Source organism: Thermobia domestica, chromosome 7 (assembly GCF_964235325.1).
Source record: "Thermobia domestica chromosome 7, izTheDome1.hap1.1, whole genome shotgun sequence".
Lineage (NCBI taxonomy): Eukaryota > Metazoa > Arthropoda > Insecta > Zygentoma > Lepismatidae > Thermobia > Thermobia domestica.
The window spans coordinates 78,850,681-78,869,684 of record NC_137460.1 but is presented as its reverse complement, the minus strand read 5'-3'; the positions used below and the strand labels follow the sequence as shown (position 1 = coordinate 78,869,684).

Genomic DNA, 19,004 nt, shown 5'->3' with positions numbered 1-19,004 from the left:
CTTCGCATTTACTGTTGTGACCAGGGGTTTGGCGATAGCGGCCCTGCCATGAATTTTCATTTTATGAAGTTCCCGTCGCACTGTTTTTGATGAAACCGGATTCTGTAGGCCGGAATTGAGTTCAGACGTAATTTTCATTGCAGTTTTTTTTTTTGGTACAATTCGTTTTAATGCCCTCCGGCCCCTATCTGACAGGATAGTCTTTCGACCATTGTTGTGCTTTGCAGACGTTGTTTGCCCATGAATTGTATATGCCCTCGTGACATTGGTCACAGTGCCTTTCGATACCCCCATAATGTTCTCCACTGTTGCCACTGAAGCTCCAACCAGTCTGTCAGGTCGCCCATTTTACCGCACCACTTTCACACCACGACACTCAGATGTAAACTGGTTACTGCTGACGGAAGAGGAAGATCCACATGACACATTGAAAACGAAAAAACGATCGGCAACCGCAACACGTGTTGTACAGTGGAGGGCCAAACTTACGTGTCCTGTATGAAGAGTTTTTAGATTTTTTGTCCAACCCCTACATACACACACACACACACACACACACACATATATATATATATATATATATATATATATATATATATATATATATATATATATATATATCACTCACTCACTCACTCTATGACCTATGGAACCCGCAGGTTCAGTGCCGCGTTCACAAAAGCTCTTCACTGACTTCTATCCTTAGCTAATTGCATTCAGTTTCTACTTTGTATTCCTATCTCTGCGAGATCGATCTTAATATTATCCTCCCATCTGCGCCTAGGTCTTCCTAATGGTCGTTTTCCTATGGGTCTTCCAGTCAAGACTTTGAAAGCGCTTCTACTTTCTTCCATTCTAGCTACATGACCTGCCCACCTAAGCCTCCTAGACTTGACGACCCTAACAATGTTGGGTAAACCGTATAAACTATGTAGTTCCTCGTTATGAAGCTTCCGCCATTCCCCATTCTCGTTCCTCTTGGGTCCGAATATTCTTCTCAGGATCCTGTTCTCAAATACTTTCAGTCTATGTTCTTCCCTCAGAGTAAGCGACCATGTTTCGCAACCATACAGAACAACAGGCATAATTATCGTTTTATATATTTTAAGCTTCAAATTCCTCGACAGAATTCGCGACGACAAGAGATTTTGAACCGAATAGTAACACGAATTCCCTGCTTTTAGTCGACATTTAATTTCTTCGTGAATATGATTTTTGCCTGTTAATATTGATCCTAAATATTTGAAATTATCCACTTTATCAAAAGTATTATTTAATATTTTAACGCCCCCACAATTTGCCGTATTACGGTCCCGACGCACTTCCATGTATTTAGTTTTCTCTGCATTTACTTGTAAACCCATGTCTCTGCAAGCATTTAATAAGATCTCTGCCTTTATTTCTACTGTTCTCCTATCATCCCCTATTAAATTTACATCATCAGCATATGCCATCACCTGGTGAATACCGTTCAACTGTAGGCCCTGGTTGCTATCTTTGATTTTCCTTATAGCGTATTCCAGCACAAAGTTAAATAATAATGGCGACAACGCATCTCCTTGTTTCAGGCCATTTTCGACGTGAAAGCTCGTGGACAAAAATTTTCCTACCCGGACTTTACTTTGGGATTCACTTAAGCATATCTTAATTAATCCAATTAGCTTTCTCGGTATTCCAAGTTCTGTAAGGACGTTGTACAATGTTTCTCTCCTAACCGAGTCGTAAGCCTTTCTAAAATCAATAAATAGTTGATGTACCGGGATATTGTATTCTCACTTTTTTTCGAGTATTTGGCGAATGGTAAATATTTGGTCGATAGTTGATCGATTTCGTCTAAATCCGCACTGATAATCTCCAATAATTTCATCTGCGTATGGGGTCAGTCTTGCTAATAGAATATTTGAAAGGATTTTATAGGATGTTGACAGAAGAGAAATGCCTCGAGTCAGTTTTGTCGCCTTTCTTGTGAATTGGAACAAGTACTCTTATCTTATAGTCAGTCACTTTTTCGTACTTCTTCGTATATAAATGGCTAACACTCCTGTTTCCTGTGCATGTGTTCGCGGGTTGTCTCCAGTGGATGAATCAAACCTTTGATAAGACCCGAATAGTAATTCTGATTCTACTTTAAATAATAGATATGTCTTCTAAAACCTCAGTCTGAAAAAGAACATTAATCTCTAATCAATTAACTACAATACTAGTTTATTTTCTTTTTATTGAATGAGGATCATTCAATATAACGCAGTAGGTACCAGCAAGATTGTATTTAACAGAACTGAGGCGACTAGAATCAAACCTCGCCAAATCCTCTTACACACTTTCGTGGAAAAGGCACAAAAACTGTCACAAACAAACCCTTCAAAATTGAAACATAATTTATTTACCAAACATGTTGTTAATTATATTGTGTCATAGTGACAAAATATGAACACAATCCAATTTAAAATATAAGGAAAAATAGTTGTTGGAAATTCGGATATGGCGAGTTTTGATAGTGAATGAAGGATTTGGCGGGGTTTGATACTGACAGGATTTGGCTGGCATTGAAACTCAGAACTAAATTTATACTTTTGCTTCAAAGAAGTTTTAAAACTAACTTCGATTTAACAATAAAAGGAGAGAAAACCAAAAATTTATGACATTGGATATCAATAATAAAATGCAATGTCGAAAAACACTTTATTGTGTTGTCAAAATTAGATTACATAATCACAGACTCGGATTTAAAACTATCTCAGGTTTGAGAACATACTGTTGTTAAATCTTAGGAAGAGTAACTTTTTACATTATATTCCTAAATGACACCAAGATTATCATCTTCTTCTTCCTCGACTACGCAGTCAGACTCAGTTACGTTAGCTGCTTCAGACGTGTCTCCAACTTGATTTTTTTCCCAATTGATAATAAAGCTAAAGAGATTCATTGTTCCTCTATTCTGCTCCAAAGCGTTTCCATTCCTGATTGTTCGAGATATCCTTTCCTGGTTGGGGACGCGGTGGCTCAGTGGTAAAGCGTTCACCTCCGGTATTTGGGGTCCCTGGTTCGATCCCAGCTCGCGCCGTGTGGACTTTGTGGTGGACAAACACCGTGCTCGTGGGTTTTCCCGGGGTTCTCCCGTTTCCTCCCGCTTTATTCATTCAACCATTTCATTCATCTCTCATCACCGTTTCCTTTAGCCTAACCGGCATAACCGTGGGACGTAAAACTTAAAGATTTCATTTTTTGTTTCCTGCTTATTTTCCAGAACAAGGAATCAGATTAGTCCCTAAAGCGTCCTCCTTGTCACAAGCATAGTAACTAAAGGAACTTGTGAAACGGTGCCGCGTGCCGGTGCAGTGACAAGTGCCGGTGAAGCACACACCTCGCTGAGCATTCTGGGAAGTCACATGACTGAGCCGGCACTCTCATTGGCTGCCTTGCGTGTGGCGGAGTTGAAACCAAGCATGGCCTAGGTCTCTTCGGATCTGGCGGATTTTTAAACCGAGCCATATTTTCAACATTATTTTACAGTAGCATATGCCGGGTTTAGCTTAGAGACCTGCACGGTACAGGCTCAGCCCGAAGCCCGGCCCGGCCCGCGGTCCGGGCTTGGGCGGGCCGACACCAGGGGCGGATCCAGTGGGGGGGCGATCGGGGCAATCGCCCCCCCCCAAAAGAGGAAACTTTCTTATTTTATATACATAAATAAAACCCATCCCAAAGTTTGGAGCCCTTAAAAGTAGCAGTATGACAACCCATCGCCCCCCCCCATAAGTCGGTCCTGGATCCGCCCCTGGCCGACACTGATTTCTCTTCAGGTCGGGCCGGGCTGGGGCCGGTTAATTGCAATTCTTTAATAATTATTGACTTTCGTTAAACGATAATTGGAATAAAGCCAAACGTTAAAAAAGTGTGCCCGTGAATAATGTTACGAAGAATGCAATAGCTATTTACAGTTTGTGTTGCTTAGCGGGCTCCACTTTCACTATAGAGGATTGCAGGCATTGCGCAGTAAATTAAGCTCTGACCTTGATCTTCACTGAACCCTAAATATGACAAGAAAGGATGGGAAAGTTTTGCTTGTCGCTAAACAATATTGCCATCGTCACTTTATGCTAAAATCAATTAAGTTAGATTTTTGTTACAGGAAATGGAGTTTTTGTTCTCTCGATGACAGCAAAGTTCTAGGACGCAATGGTACCATTCGGGAGGCAAGCGTCAGGTTGTCAACCAGAGTTTTAAAAATGTTTCTGAGGGTTAGCTCAAGTTTAATACTAAATTTTTAGAAAGATTGGGGCTCAAGCTAAATTTTTTTAAAAAATTATCGGGCCGGGATGGGGCCCGGGCCGGGGGCTTGGGCCAAGAATTTTAAAAAAGTTATCGGGCCGGGCCGGGCTCGGGCCGAAAATCTCCAAAGTGTTTCGGGCCCGGGCTGGGCCGGGCCTAGGTATATTCGGGCTGGATTGGGCTCGGGCCGAAAAATTCGGCCCGTACAGGTCTCTAGTTTAGCTACGAAATAATGTTTTTGAATTCAGGATGTTTAGGATAGGATGTATAAGTCATTTTTTCTGAAAAATGTATTTGACACCTCCATAATATGAACACAATTTTCTTTTTTTGGCCTAATAAGAAAATACTCAACATGTACGGTATTATCGTAGGACATATCCCTCTATTTCATGGACCTTTCAGAAACGGACAATATTCTTCTTTCTCTCCTCTCCACATGTTACTAACGTACTATTTTACCTCTTCTTAAGTGACAGAAACTGTTCTCAATTCAGACGTATTTAGCACATAAAACTTCGTCTATCTTCAATTTTAAAAAATCTGTATAAAGTACAGTATAGTAGGCATAATATTCATTTCAAATCGTTCAACTGTTTTCAAGTGACTGTGACACAGACAATGTTGAATTGAATGTGGAAAAAATATATAAATTGCCCGCTTACCCCACTGAAAGCTGAATTTTCGAAACACTGCAATACTTTTCCACTTACTTTTAGTGAGAAATTTATATACAGGAATTCATCATTTCAACTAAAGGAATTAGTGTTACACTAGATTTTTGGCATAAATTTTGAACCCCCGACGAGATTCGTAATTCACTCTTACAACACAATTTAACAAAAATAAATTCTCTAATTTGAGCTTGTTTTAGGTTATACGTCTACTCATTTTGAGCCTTCAATTTTGAGTTGAGTTGAGTTGATTTTTAGTTTAACGTCCCGTTCAGCAGCGAGGCTATATGAGACCTACTGATTAACGTGGAATCCGAACCACATGAACTCCCGCCAGCCTTCAATTTTCTAGCTTCTACTATAAATTAAGCATTTTCGGAATCACCACCACCACCACCATTATTATTATCATCATCATCATCTTCTTCATCATTTTCTTTTATTATTATTATTATTATTATTATTATTATTATTATTATTATTATTATTATTATTATTATTATTATTATTATTATTATTATTATACTTTGACAGCAGAAACTCCTATACATACGTTGTTATGGCGAGGCTAGGCGATACTGGTGAGGTTTCAGCGGGAGATTCTGGTCCGTGAGATTTTATGTGTCAATGTTTCAAGCGCGAGATTTTGTTTGTCTACCCATAAAACGAATTGAAACAAACCAGCCGTATCCGACACTGTATTCTAAGGTTTAAATTTTACATTTCTTGTTTCTATTCTGCATAATCAATGTTTTCTCCATGATTATACACTATGTTGTCATTCGTTACCGGACACCCCTCGGAAAAAATGCTTGGGGTCGTCTGTACACGTCATACAACCTATAAAAGACATTGCAGGTTGAGAATACATACAGGAGGTACATTTCAGCTACAACAGTCAATATGGACAGATGACTCGAACTTAGTGAGGCGGTAAAAGAGATGATCATCGAAGTCAACATGTTTGGACATTTCACCCATGAAATTTCCAACAAATTTTAGATATCCCGGAAGACCGCGAGTGGTATTATCGTGAAGTGGAAGCAAGAGAGGGTTATGACACGCCGGCCTAGGTCCATTAATGCGAAAATATTAACAGATTGTGACCGTCGATGCTTAAAAAGCGTGATTAACTCAAACCAGAAAGCGTCATTAGAGATTACTGTAAATATTGTTGTTACTCATCCGAAATGTAACGCAAACTGCTGCATTACTTAAAAATTTGTGACGCGTTACAGTTGCAGTTACTTTGGAAAAATGTAATGCGTTACTACGAAACGTTACTTAAAAAGTAACGCGTTACTTTCGTTACGTTACTCCCCAAAACTGATCATACGGCAGGCATTATAAACACGTGGTTAGAGGACATGGGAGTGGAAAAACTTGATTAGCCAGCCCAAAATCCAAATCTCAACCCCATTTTAACACCTGTGGGACGAGTTGAAGAGATGCTTGAGAGCCAGGCCATGTCGCCGAAAAAACACCACTGAGCTGCTTGCCGCTTTGCAAGATGAATGGACCAATATTTCCGTCGAGACGTACAGTAAATTGATGAAAAATTCTTCCTTGAAGAGTTGCGGACGTCACTGTGGCAAGAGATGACCCTACAAATTTATGATATGATGCTGAGATATTGGATTAACGTACTGGCATAGGTGTCCGATGACGAATGGCAACATAGTATAAAACTAAGTTTAATTTTTCCTCTTTTTTTATATCAAAAGACGTATTTAAAATACTGGATTCAATGTAGCTTTAAAAGTTGGGTTAGGAAAACCACATTATTTCATCTAGATTAGCCCTTAATGTGTAACTTGTCTGCACAAGTCCCTAAAATCTCTTTTTGCGAAACTGAAACACGTACCTCTACAAAATTCGGGGCCGGAAGGACGTAAATTCGGTAAGTCGTCTTCCTACACCAGGACAGCTTGGTTTCAATTTTTAAGGGTGGCAGAATTTGTTCTATTGTTTTATCCGGGTTCAAAGCAGGCCAGCAGCCAGCAAGAAAAGTTTTGGGGAGAGATCACTAATATTCATATGATTTGAGTTTTTGTGTCCCTTTCAGCAGCAAGACTATACGAGAAGTTAATCTACAACTTAATATGGGATCCGAAGCACAAGAGCTTCTGCTCTGAAATGAACCCTGGTCTTTACACGCTCCAAAGATGTGTACGCTTTAACCACATAGCCATTAGGAAGCTCTCCAGGACATAAAGTTTCCTTCCACAATCTCAGTCCATCAACTACTTCCATTATCATTCGTTTCCTTTAGCCTACATGGCATATCCGAGGGGCATAAAATTTAAAAAATATTATTTCTTCATTTAGAACTAAATACTTTTATTTTGGAAGTTCTGTATTTATGCTTAAAATCATTTTCTGTATTATTTAGCTTATAAATATCTTATAGCTTATCTTTTTTAACCGGCTAAAAGTTTCTCAGTTTGATATATATATATATATATATATATATATATATATATATATATATATATATATATATATATATATATATATATCTTTGTAGGTATGTGCGCGATTATTTCCAGAAGCATTGGTGTCATATTTCGATGAGATTTTTACTAACCAAATAAGCTATTCCCAAAGAGCTCATATGCTTAAAATAATTGAGAAAAAAATAATAATTTAATTCATTTTAAAATATCAAGTAATTCCTGTAACGCCTGATAAAAAAAAAAAAAAAAATCTTATCCAAAAATATGTTGAAACGAGATAATAATCAACAAAGTAAGGTGTTTTGCATATCCCAAAGGAGTTGAGAACATCTTTGTAGCTATTTTTCTCCAAAAGGTTTTAACACTGTTTGGTGATGGATGTTATTAAGGTCATTGGTAATGTCATGACTTGTTAAATACCAATCTTGCTCAACTTTTGCTAGAATATCATCCACTTTTTCCTGTGATTCTTTGCCCCACTGCAAGGAGCATCTATAATATCGAAATTCCAGAACGAAAGCACAGTAGCGTACGCAGGAATTTATTTCGGGGGAGGGGTCCAAATTCAATATGAGGGTATTTTATATTAAAATTCCTAAAATTTCCCCTAAAATTAGGCTAAATGTTCACAAAAGTCGAAATTTGGGGGGGAGGTCTGGACCCCCAGGACCCACCCCCTGCGTACGTCCCTGCGAAAGCAAATGTATTGCTATTGATACTGTATCTTATCTTGTCAATAAAGAGCACAAATTTCTTCATAGGGGCTGCGCAGCATTTCCACTTTTATCGAAATAAAAACCAATCCACTAGGTGTAACGACCCGATTTGTGGGCCTGAGCCGCTCAACGCCATCTGTTAGCGACTGACGGAACTATGTCTAGCATAGCGACGAACACGTGTTCAGCTGCAAGCTTTCTAATGGCCGTCATGTTTGTTTTATTCACGTGACTCCCCAGTTTGCCTCACGACACCGAAAATTGGGGCCGGGAGTCGAACCTGGGACCACGCGGACATGAATCCAACTCTCTAACCACTAGACTACTGTGACCTGCTACTTTTTATCCGAAATAAAATTATAAAATGTAGCAGAGTTTTACGGAAAGTTCATACCTCTTCACTGTGCAGTACTTTACGTTTCATTGTAAGAATTTCAATCCTTTTCCCATATCTACTCGCTTCAACTACCCGCTTTCAAATGACGTTAGGCTGGACCCGTTGCGACACAAATACCCTTAGATTTTGGACTCTAACGCCACCTCGTGCACAAAAGATCACTAATATTTAGACTATGTGAGATTTTAATGCGGTTTTCACTAATGTAATAGTCCCAAGGAAGGTTCTTACCTACATACATTTATTTTTTTTAAAAAAAATCTGAATAATCTTGATCATTAATTATTTCGCATTTGTCCACGCATATTTCGTATGGAAATACATTTTATAAGAAGTTAGTGTAATATACTAACTTCTTATAAAATAACATAATATATATATATATATATATATATATATATATATATATATATATATATATATATATATATATATATATATATAAATAACAAAATAATATATTAATGCCTCGTGAAATTACCATTGAAATAATTTTATACTAGTCATTAATTTGTTCGACTTAACACGACTTCAGTTTCTTATATATAATAGAAATAAATTATTTTGTGTTTTAAGCACATTATTATTATTATTATTATTTAATTTTTACGCTTCTATAATTTTCTACCTTTTAGCGCTCTTTTTAAAAGCTCGGCTCATATTTTAAATAAAGTTTTTCAGAATTACTTTCTTGTCCTAAATTTATGTGATGAACGAATTCAACCTGACTTTATTTTAAATAGACCTTGAATAATGTGGTTTTGCACAGCTCGAACGTATGTAAGAAGCAATTAACCACGATATGAAGAGAAGAATCATTTTCGCAACAATTTTGATATTTGTAGTATTAATTATCACTATTTTCGTATTTATTTTTCAAATGTGGCACAAGTTTTTTTTTCATATGGTACTTGTAAACAGTATATTTTTGGTATAGATATGCTACATTGACTTGATCCCTACAGCAGATTTCAGATGAGAAGCGGCATGGCCTTGAGTTGGCTTTACGCGGCGTCCAATTGGCTTTGAGCGGTGTTGACAATTCGCGACAAGCAGTTCTGCACGCTGACTTCTCGCGCTACTGCGAATCTTGACAATAGCAGAGGCGCTTATTAGAAATATTGTATTAGCACATTAACTGCTCACTTTACGAAGTAGAGAAAAGAATTACGAACACATACGTGAAAACTACATCTTTTTATGATAACTGGTTGTCATGATACACGCTTTGAAAGGTTTCCATATAAAACAATTAGTAAAACGAGCGTTGAGTCCCGTCTAATTTCCAGTGGATTTTTCTTCGATTTGGAAATGGAACTCAACTTTTATTAAAGGATAATCAGGGGTGTAACCAACAGGTTGTTCTAGGGAAACATTACTTTCAGGGGGAGGAAAGCTTTTCACACATTAAAAACAGAACAAATGACCTCTTTCAGAATATGAAAGCATTTTAACTCACCATGTATACTATACACATATTATGTTTTCGCGATGCTACCTTAACAAAAGACGGATCTTAACAGTACTGAAGTTGAAAAGCGGATTGTAAGAGATAAATCAATAAGCTATTCATAAGAAAACAAATGCTGTTTCTAGCAGTCTGTTTATCCGACTTTGTGTTTATGTAGGTTAAAATACTAAAAGGAAAAAACTCGAAAAAATATCAACTCAGATATTATTATGCAATAATATAGTAGTGAGAGATCCTGGGGGGACTGAGGGAGCCAGGGCCCCTCATTTTATTTGTAAATGTGCAATATTAGGCATAATTTGAATGCAATTTGTCTTAAAATCATCATATATGCTTTCTGCATCTGAATGCACCCCCCCCCCAATTTACAGAGAAATCAGCGTCCTTGTAATTAGGTACAGAAACTGTATTGATGATGTTTTCTTTTTTCTTTTTTTAAAAATCTTATTTTATTATAAACGTTCCTAATTTGCATTAATTATTAAATAAGTTTACTAAACATATACTAGATGAACCTCATTTCGGGGCTGGAAATAGTTTGGAAAGTCAAGGCCCGCTTTTCCCCCGTTTCTACACCCTTGAGAATAGTAAGCGATCGAATTAAATAACAAGCCTCTGCAATTTGATTCATATATATATATATATATATATATATATATATATATATATATATATATATATATATTCGATTCCCGGCGGGAGCTCATGTGGAAGAACAGAAGGTATGGGACATTCGTAATATTGTTTTGAAATTGCCTTCATGCAAGATTCTTCCTTATTCGACAGAAGAAACGCAGTATGATTTTTTTTCTTCGTTTCAATACCTTACGTATGTGTGGCCAATTACGTACTCCTTCTTTACTCCTCTAGCAGGGATGCAAAAGCACCAGGCGTCTGAGTGGTGTCATAAATTATTGTAACCCAAAACAAACTCGAGCATATCGTGTTGCTTACGAATCAGATGGATTGTTGTTGTGAGACCTACATCAAGTATAAGAGTATGTTATTACATGGAAGCGAAGGAGCTGATTGTGTGTGTAGGAACGCAACTTCTCTTCTTCTAGCATAAACAGAATTCATCAGTGTCTAGGTTGCTTTCTTTCGTGGTAGTTCATTTGTTCTCCAAAATTATAGTTGACAATGTCTTTAAGGAAACCGAGTACAAGTGCAGAATTTTCTTTAAAAAAAAAAAATAAAAAAAAAAATGGTACGAAGTGAAGCTCGAAGAATTATTTTTTGTGTTTACAATTTTTGGAACTCATAATAAAAAATTTACAAGAGTCAGATTCAGACAATGGCGAAATATTAATTGACATAGACGATAGTGAAAGTAGTGTTGAAGACGAACGTTTAGCAGTTCCACTGGAATAAGTTAATAGGTAGGTTATTCAGTTGCTATATATACTTCTAGGATACACAGCCAAAATCTTTGAGTTTGCTGGAATAGTATATTTACATTGTGAATAATGTTGCCAATGTATGTGTAGTAATCTCAACTAGAGGAAGAGCGAGAAGGGAAAGGGGAGTCCGAAATCCGGCAACACCGCGCGGAATATCGCACAGCATTGGCTACTGCCCGTGATGCTTTACATCTGAAAAACACAATAGTCTTCCGTTGCAAGCGCTGCTATCGGCTGAAGGAATTCCACTCGCTTTCTTTCGCTTAGCAACAGCTGAACCCTTATTAACTCAACGCGTGGGTGTGAGCGCTAGTTCGCATTTTTGCCACGGCTCAAGACATTTTGGCAGCACAATAGTAGGGTGTATCTGATACAAAAATGGGAATATACCTTGATTAGGTGCAGTGGCGGCCAGTAGATTGTGGTTTCGGTTGTTGCAGTACGAACGATCGGAGACAGAAGATATAAAGTAGACTCATTGACTAATCAGCATAACTTTAGATGCAAATGCTATGTGACATGTTAAATTAAATAAAATTCTGTTTTTTTTTTAAAAAAAAATAAAAAAAAATACAGAACATTTTATCCGATTAATCACCTTATTTAATTAGTAAGTTCATTCTTCTCTCTTTGATTGGAGCAAATCTGCCTAATACATGCTGGTTGAACTCTAGTATTCTCATGAGCTCCTTCGTGGCTAAGCGGTAAGCGTACGCGCCTTTGGCGTGGGAGACCTAGGTTCGATTCTCGGCGGGAGCTCATGTAGTTCGGATTCAGAACTGTTACCTTTCACCATCTATCAACGATTAATATAATTTGTTCACTTGTTTAGATAATTTTAGATAGATGACACAGACTGTATCAGGGAAAATTTGAAATTTACTTTCAAGTAATTTTATACATTTATTAAGAGCGGAAAAGGACTTCTTAAAGCAATTTCCTGTAATTGAAATATAGACTATAGGCCTTATCCAGAGTCGTTCTGACGCACGATTAGTGCCATTCTACAGAGTTCAACTAACATATGTTTCCTGCAGTAGTCAGGCCTTTAGTATGTTGCTAATCATACGTCAAAACGATTCTGCATATGGCCCTATATGTTTAAAGAGTAAATTTCATTTTCCAAATTCAAAATTGTCACGTAAAGATTATTATACTTTTGTTCATTTGTTTCGATAATTTTAAAGAAATGGTAGTTACTGGTAAATACAATCAATTCATCAATGCCGAGTGATCAATTTCAGTTTCTCATTTATAGCACAATTGAGCTTATTAGTGAATGTTCTAAGGACATACAGAATATGTGTGCTAATGCACTTTTGTTCACTATAGTACATTTTCTTTCCATGGATGGGTCCGAACAGGGATACTTCACGCCTAGACCTATATCATAGGAAATTTTGAGGAGGTGCCGGTTTTTTATTTTATAGAGTTGGCAACCCTATTCATACATCAACACACACACACATGTGCGTAAAGGAAAAAACTACATTCCAAATCATCCGTCTTGGTTGTTACGGAATGCACGATGAACACATATACTTCCATATGAGGCGAAACAATGCTTATCAATGTCATAGTTCTGGAAAGCAACCTTGAAACCCGCCAGATGTAGGAACAGCATTTTAGCTTTCAAGGGTCCAAAGTATTTGAGGGGAGTCCAATACGACTACGTAATATCGAATCTCTCTTATACTGCACCCGAAAAGACGATAAGTAATTCTTAATTACTGTCACCTATATTTTTTAGAAAAAATTATAGAAAGATTATTTTTATAAGAAAAGAAAGAGTACATGATGAGGCCTAAAATAAAATGTTTAGCCTACATCAATCATTTCTCTGTTAAACAAGTATAGTCCGTTAAGAAAGTCTACAAATGTTAGTCAAGCTTCGAAATTTTTGGGAGGTCCGGACCCGGTGTCCTTGAACATTGCTAACTAGTGCCAAATTCAATGTGGTGTTCCCCATCATACAGTTTAATGTGGAAATTATCAAGAGTATAAAATATACTTATTTTATAAAAGAAATATGTACATACTAAAATAGTATCCACAGAGAGGGGGTGGATTCTACATATTGACTTATCAATATTTGGTTCACAAATTACTGTAGAAGAAACCTTCATTATCTATATAAGCTAAGAATTAACTTGTAAACGCGGGTCTACTTTCATTTGTTTTCTGCTCTACTACATATTTAATTTCTTATTTTGTAATTTTGCTATCATTTTTTTTAATTGTCATTATATTGATTTGCTTCAGTATAGTCCCGTAATATAAAAATATGAATCCCGTAAAGCAAATTTCATTTGTTAATTGCTAGTGAAATAAAATTCAGAAAGCTTATTTAGCACGAAAAACCTTCTTCTTCACTGGAAACCGTGCTGTGTTGCAGAAGCACTGCAACGACCAGAGCCTTTAACTTCTGAGATAGGGGAAAGGAGACATAACATTCGCTCCAATTGCCGCGCTGAAGGAATCTGGTCGTTGTATGCTCGCTGCAACGCAATATAAATTAGAGGCTCTGTGATGGATTGTTTTTCGATTTTTAAAACGGATTAACGGAACGGATAGTTACAGAAGTAAAAAATATGTTATTTAAAGTATATATGGGAGTATTAGAAAGTATTTTTTCTGTTCTTTACTACCATTGCTGATAATATTTTTTCTTGAAATATTTTGGTCGTTGCGCAACGCTGCAACACTAACATTAGCAGCCACTGATTAGGTGCATATTCTAGTTAATGTATTCACTGAAATACAGGAATTAATGCAAAATTTTAAACACTTTCTGTAACGTCATCCTTGTTAAAGGATAACATGCAGTAAGACATTACCAATGCTTTTTAAAGTTTGATCTGTCAGTAAAAATCATATTATACTTGGAAAAGAATCTCTCGGCATCAACACTCGAGACTGGCAACCATGTTGAACGTAATGAGCTGACAGCAAAAGACCTGTGGTTAACTTTTGAACTGTTTTAACAATGATACAATGTCAACTTCCTTAAACAATATCAAATTCCAGAAAGTAATATCATGCCATGCAAGCGTACGGATTTTATCGAGAACTTAATTTAGCGTCATGCACGTTGTCGGTACAATGCAACGATTTTTAAGTTAAATAATATTAGAAATGCGCTTTTTTAGTTATTGTTAGCAATAATTTTTTTTCGTTTTCATTCGCATTTATAGCAAGTAATGCCGAATTTCGCAAAAAATTCGCGATAATATAAACGTGATTTCTGGCTCTGAAACGAAAAGTTTGAGGTTTCGTGAAACATATACTAATTTAAAAAAAAAAAAGTTTCGCACATATCGCACTAGCGAAAAAGATTCCTTTCTAGCGATAAGCAATTAGAATTACTATATTATGTTTAGCTTCCTAGGCATTTTCTGTGTATTAGATGCAATTTCACACTAATGATTGCATATTACCCGTGCACAAGGCCGCCTCTATCAAATGTGCAACAACTGTATTTGCTCAAGGCGGTAAGTTTCGAGGGGCCGCAAAATCTGTCATAACTATATTATTTAAAGTAAATATTTCTTGTTGTTCTCGTAAATATTTTGTTCCACGCAATTTTTCGACAACTCATTTTACTTTAATCATGTTGCTTCTATATCTTTCAGATTCCTTTGTACTTCCAGAATGTGGGTTCGATTGTTGAGTTTGTCAGTGCTTCTTATCATGTTATTCTTCGGCACTAAGGTCGAAACTGTAGATCGTGTGGGAAAATACTTGTGGGACAATACAAAAACTATAACAGAAATTGTTTATAAGCCATATATTGTAACTTCGTATGCTAACCCAACATGTGTTACTACTGAAGAAAACCTGCATACATGCAAGTCAAGTGAAGAACCAACATATTATAAACAAATAAAGCCTACAAGAAGCGCTCGGTAGGTATCAAATTAATTCTTATATATAGTAACAAATTCTTTTTTTTATATACATATACGAGGGTCATTTAACTCGAACTGGCAACACTGCTACGATTGGAATGTCGTGTGGGCAGGAGACAAATGACGAAGGTAGTGTGTTTCGTGCATGTGTACGAGTCAGTTCAACGCTGCTGTGGTCCCATATTACAGTGTGTGTGGTGAGTAGACATTGTTAAAGTGATTGTTGTGTGAAATACATCCCTAACGCAATGTTCACGAGTGCAAGAACATCGTGTGTTTATCAAATTCCAGGTGGCACGAGGGCGAAATACTAGGGCGATTCTCAGAGGATTAGTAGAGGCTTGTGGTGAAACTGCTCTACCGTATCGGACAGTGGCGAGATGGTTTGCAGCATTTCAGGCGGGACGACAGTCAACAGATAAAATGCACGATGGAGGGCATATGCGAATGGCTACGGACGAAATTCATCTTGCCAGACTACGACACTGCTTGACGGTGATCGGCACTGGACTTGTAGTGAATCGGCACAGGTGAACATTTCATTCGGATCAGTGTTCCGCATGCTAACACAAGATCTTGGCATGCGGAAAATTGCATCCAGATGGGTACTCCATGCTGTGACCGAGGTTCAAAAGTAGCATAGGTGGGAATGTGCGCGCCTACATCTTCAACGTTAACAATGAGGAAGGTGATGACTTGTTGCATCGCATTATTGCAAGTTACGAAACGTGGGGAAGATCCTACGAGCCTGAATTGAAACGTCAGTCGAGTGAATGGCGCCACCCAGAATCTCCACGACCGAAAAAGTTTAGGTAAGGTGATGATGATGATAACGTGAAGTGATGATGATAATGTCATACGACAACTCCTGAAGTCAGGACCAATTCTCCTACACGACAATGCCAGATACCATACAGCCAATCCAGTACAGACTCTGTTACGATGATGGGGTTGGGAGATACTGGAGCATCCGCTATATTCCCCGGATATGATCCCCTGCGATTTTGATCTTTTTCCTAAAATGAAAGAACCTTTCAGGGGCAAACGTTTCAGAGACATTCCCAGCATTGTTCGTGCCTTAGGGCGCACTGTCAACACCCTCTCACAAAGTGAGGCTTTGACAGGTATTCAATGGTTACCAGACATCTGGCGAAGGGTTCAACAGGCTGGATCGAAGGACTGTAAGCTTCTTAAGGTGAGTGATTCACTACATTCCATTTTACAACTATCTTGCCACTTCGAGTTAAATGACCCTCGTATATATATATATATATATATATATATATATATATATATATATATATAGTGGTGGACTCCAAAGTCACAGTCTAAGTCATTCGAGAGCCTAAGTCATTTTTTGTCAATTTTGAGATATTGATTCTATTAAGTTCGATTTTAGCATCTCCGTATATTGAACTTAGTTTCATGCCAAAAATCAAATTGATTGGAGGTAAAAGAAAACAGCGTTGTTTTCCAAAATGTCCTTAGTCAACAATATTCTCTGAAGTTATTTTCTAAGTGATGCCTAGAAACACTTATAAAACTCTTGTTATAGATAATAATTTCATCATTATCTTACGAAAAGTAGACAATTACAATTTTCTTTTATGTAGATTACTTTTCTTTCACAGAAATAGAATGATATATATACAGGGTGTCTCAAAAGCCCCTTTGACATAGGGTAACTTATTATTAGAGTTACAACAAATGTAGATAAGAGAGAAACCCGTCTCCAAATATCATGTTTTCAACCTAAAGGAATGAATTTTTTAAATAGGATGAGCTGTTTGGGCTGTACACTGAACCACAAAAGTATCTCTCCCCTAAGTGCTCTAATTCCATTACTTGGAGTCCAGGTAATTTGCAGTTGTGAGAACGCCTGGACAGATGCAACCCAACTTACACGTAACTTTTCTTGGCACTGACAGCAGTTGGTAGCACTGAGTCAGATGTTCATGCAAGTAAAATTGTGAGTAGATGACGCACGAAACCCTTCTCCATTCTGAGAGGAATCTTTCTGGTTCAAAGCGTGTTGTCCAATGAACATCATATGTTAATCTCACTATTGCTGTGTATGTAATGTATTTTTCATTATATACTGTATATTCAAAGAAATATAAACACTGATCACACATGAATCAGAAAATGCTTGAAAGCAGACGAAAATATCAAATCTAGAACAACTGCAGGAAATAAGTTTGTAAATCACTGTCTCCATTGACAGATCTTCTCCAATTCTCCTTCTTCCAACATCTTTTTCTTACTAGGGAAGAGAAGATTTTGCTTGTCACACTGAGTATGTATTTAAATTGAAACAGAAGCACTTGAAAGAGTTTCAGCCTCGCCGGACCGAATAGAAGTTCAATGCACTAACCACTCACCTATCGCAACACTTCAACTTCCACCCAAACTAATACCTAGTTACAATCGTTTCATGGAAAAATATAAACAAGGCTAATGCTTGTGTCAGTGTCTTAATGACTATCTCGAGATTTCTTTAACACAAAAACAAGTTATATAGACGTTCCTCAATGAGGAAAATATCACGAAACGTTCTTCAAGTTGAGACTACGTCATCGGTTTCAGGGATAGTCCCGATTTACATTAATTACATTTCTTCTTTACCATAACTTCTAATTTCCAAAGAAGAAAAGACGACAGAAATTATTTTCACATTCTTTGAATTGTATCAACACGTGTAGAAATAGACAGTTCTATGTTTATGTTCCATAACTACTAGTTTATTTTCTTATATTCATATGAAGAATTTGTGGCAAATTGAGCCGGTGCCACTAGTCGAGTGATCTCGGGCGCTGGGCTTCTGATCATGATGCGTAATCCACTATGGGTTCGAATTCCTCTGAAGGGCAAGGTTCGAATTTTAACTGTCATCAGTATTTCTGTGTTCGTGTCCCTGTAGTTTTTGGAATACGACGAAAGGACATGAAGTACCAGTGGCGAACAATACTCCGGTTGGGGCGATTTGTTTAAAAAAAATGTGAAAGCAGGAAACTCCCATTGCAGCTACCTGGGCTCAAATCCCGTCGTGGCCATTATTTAATTTTCTGTATGGGAAGGAATGTTCATGTAATTGGTATTGTAATTATGTTATCCCTTATTATTATTATTATTATTATTATTATTATTATTATTATTATTATTATTATTATTATTATTATTATTATTATTATTATTATTATTATTATTATTATTATTACCACAGAAGGAAAGAAAAAATAACATAGTCGAAGGTATTCATACGAACAGAAAAGATATACAGATGTCAGATGTTTCTTAGGTTTACACATGAACGCAATAATATTATTACGTGTATGGATATACAGATTGTCAAAAGGAGTCATTCTTCAGCACGATAACGCCCGCCCTCATACAGCCCAGCTGACCCGAGATAAGCTTCAAGAATTGGGTTGGGAGGTCTTACCTCATCCTGCCTACAGTCCAGACCTCGCCCCATCTGATTTTATCCTGTTTGGACCATTCAAAGACGTCCTACGTGGAAAAAGATTTGCTAAGAATGAGGAAGTTAAGGCAGCGGTGCAAAGGTGGCTTCGGGGTAAATCGAAAGATTTCTTCGCCAAGGGAATTAGGAAGCTGCAAGAAAGATGGGACAAATGCATAACTGTAAAGGGTGATTATATTGAAAAATAGCCTTAGTTTTGAAAGATTGAAGTAAATCTTTACTGAGCTATAGC

The 19,004-nt window shown here is 37.1% G+C and overlaps 1 protein-coding gene across 1 annotated transcript in view; it reads left to right on the top strand.

Moving 5' to 3' along the window:
• Positions 1–19,004, top strand: part of LOC145690214 (uncharacterized) — a 46,816-nt gene that overhangs the window by 23,395 nt on the left and 4,417 nt on the right. The window contains exon 2 of the mRNA XM_081764886.1: positions 15,016–15,288. Within this exon, the coding sequence (XP_081621012.1) occupies positions 15,035–15,288 (254 nt within the window). The 5' untranslated portion in view covers positions 15,016–15,034. The remainder of the gene's footprint in view (positions 1–15,015; positions 15,289–19,004) is intronic.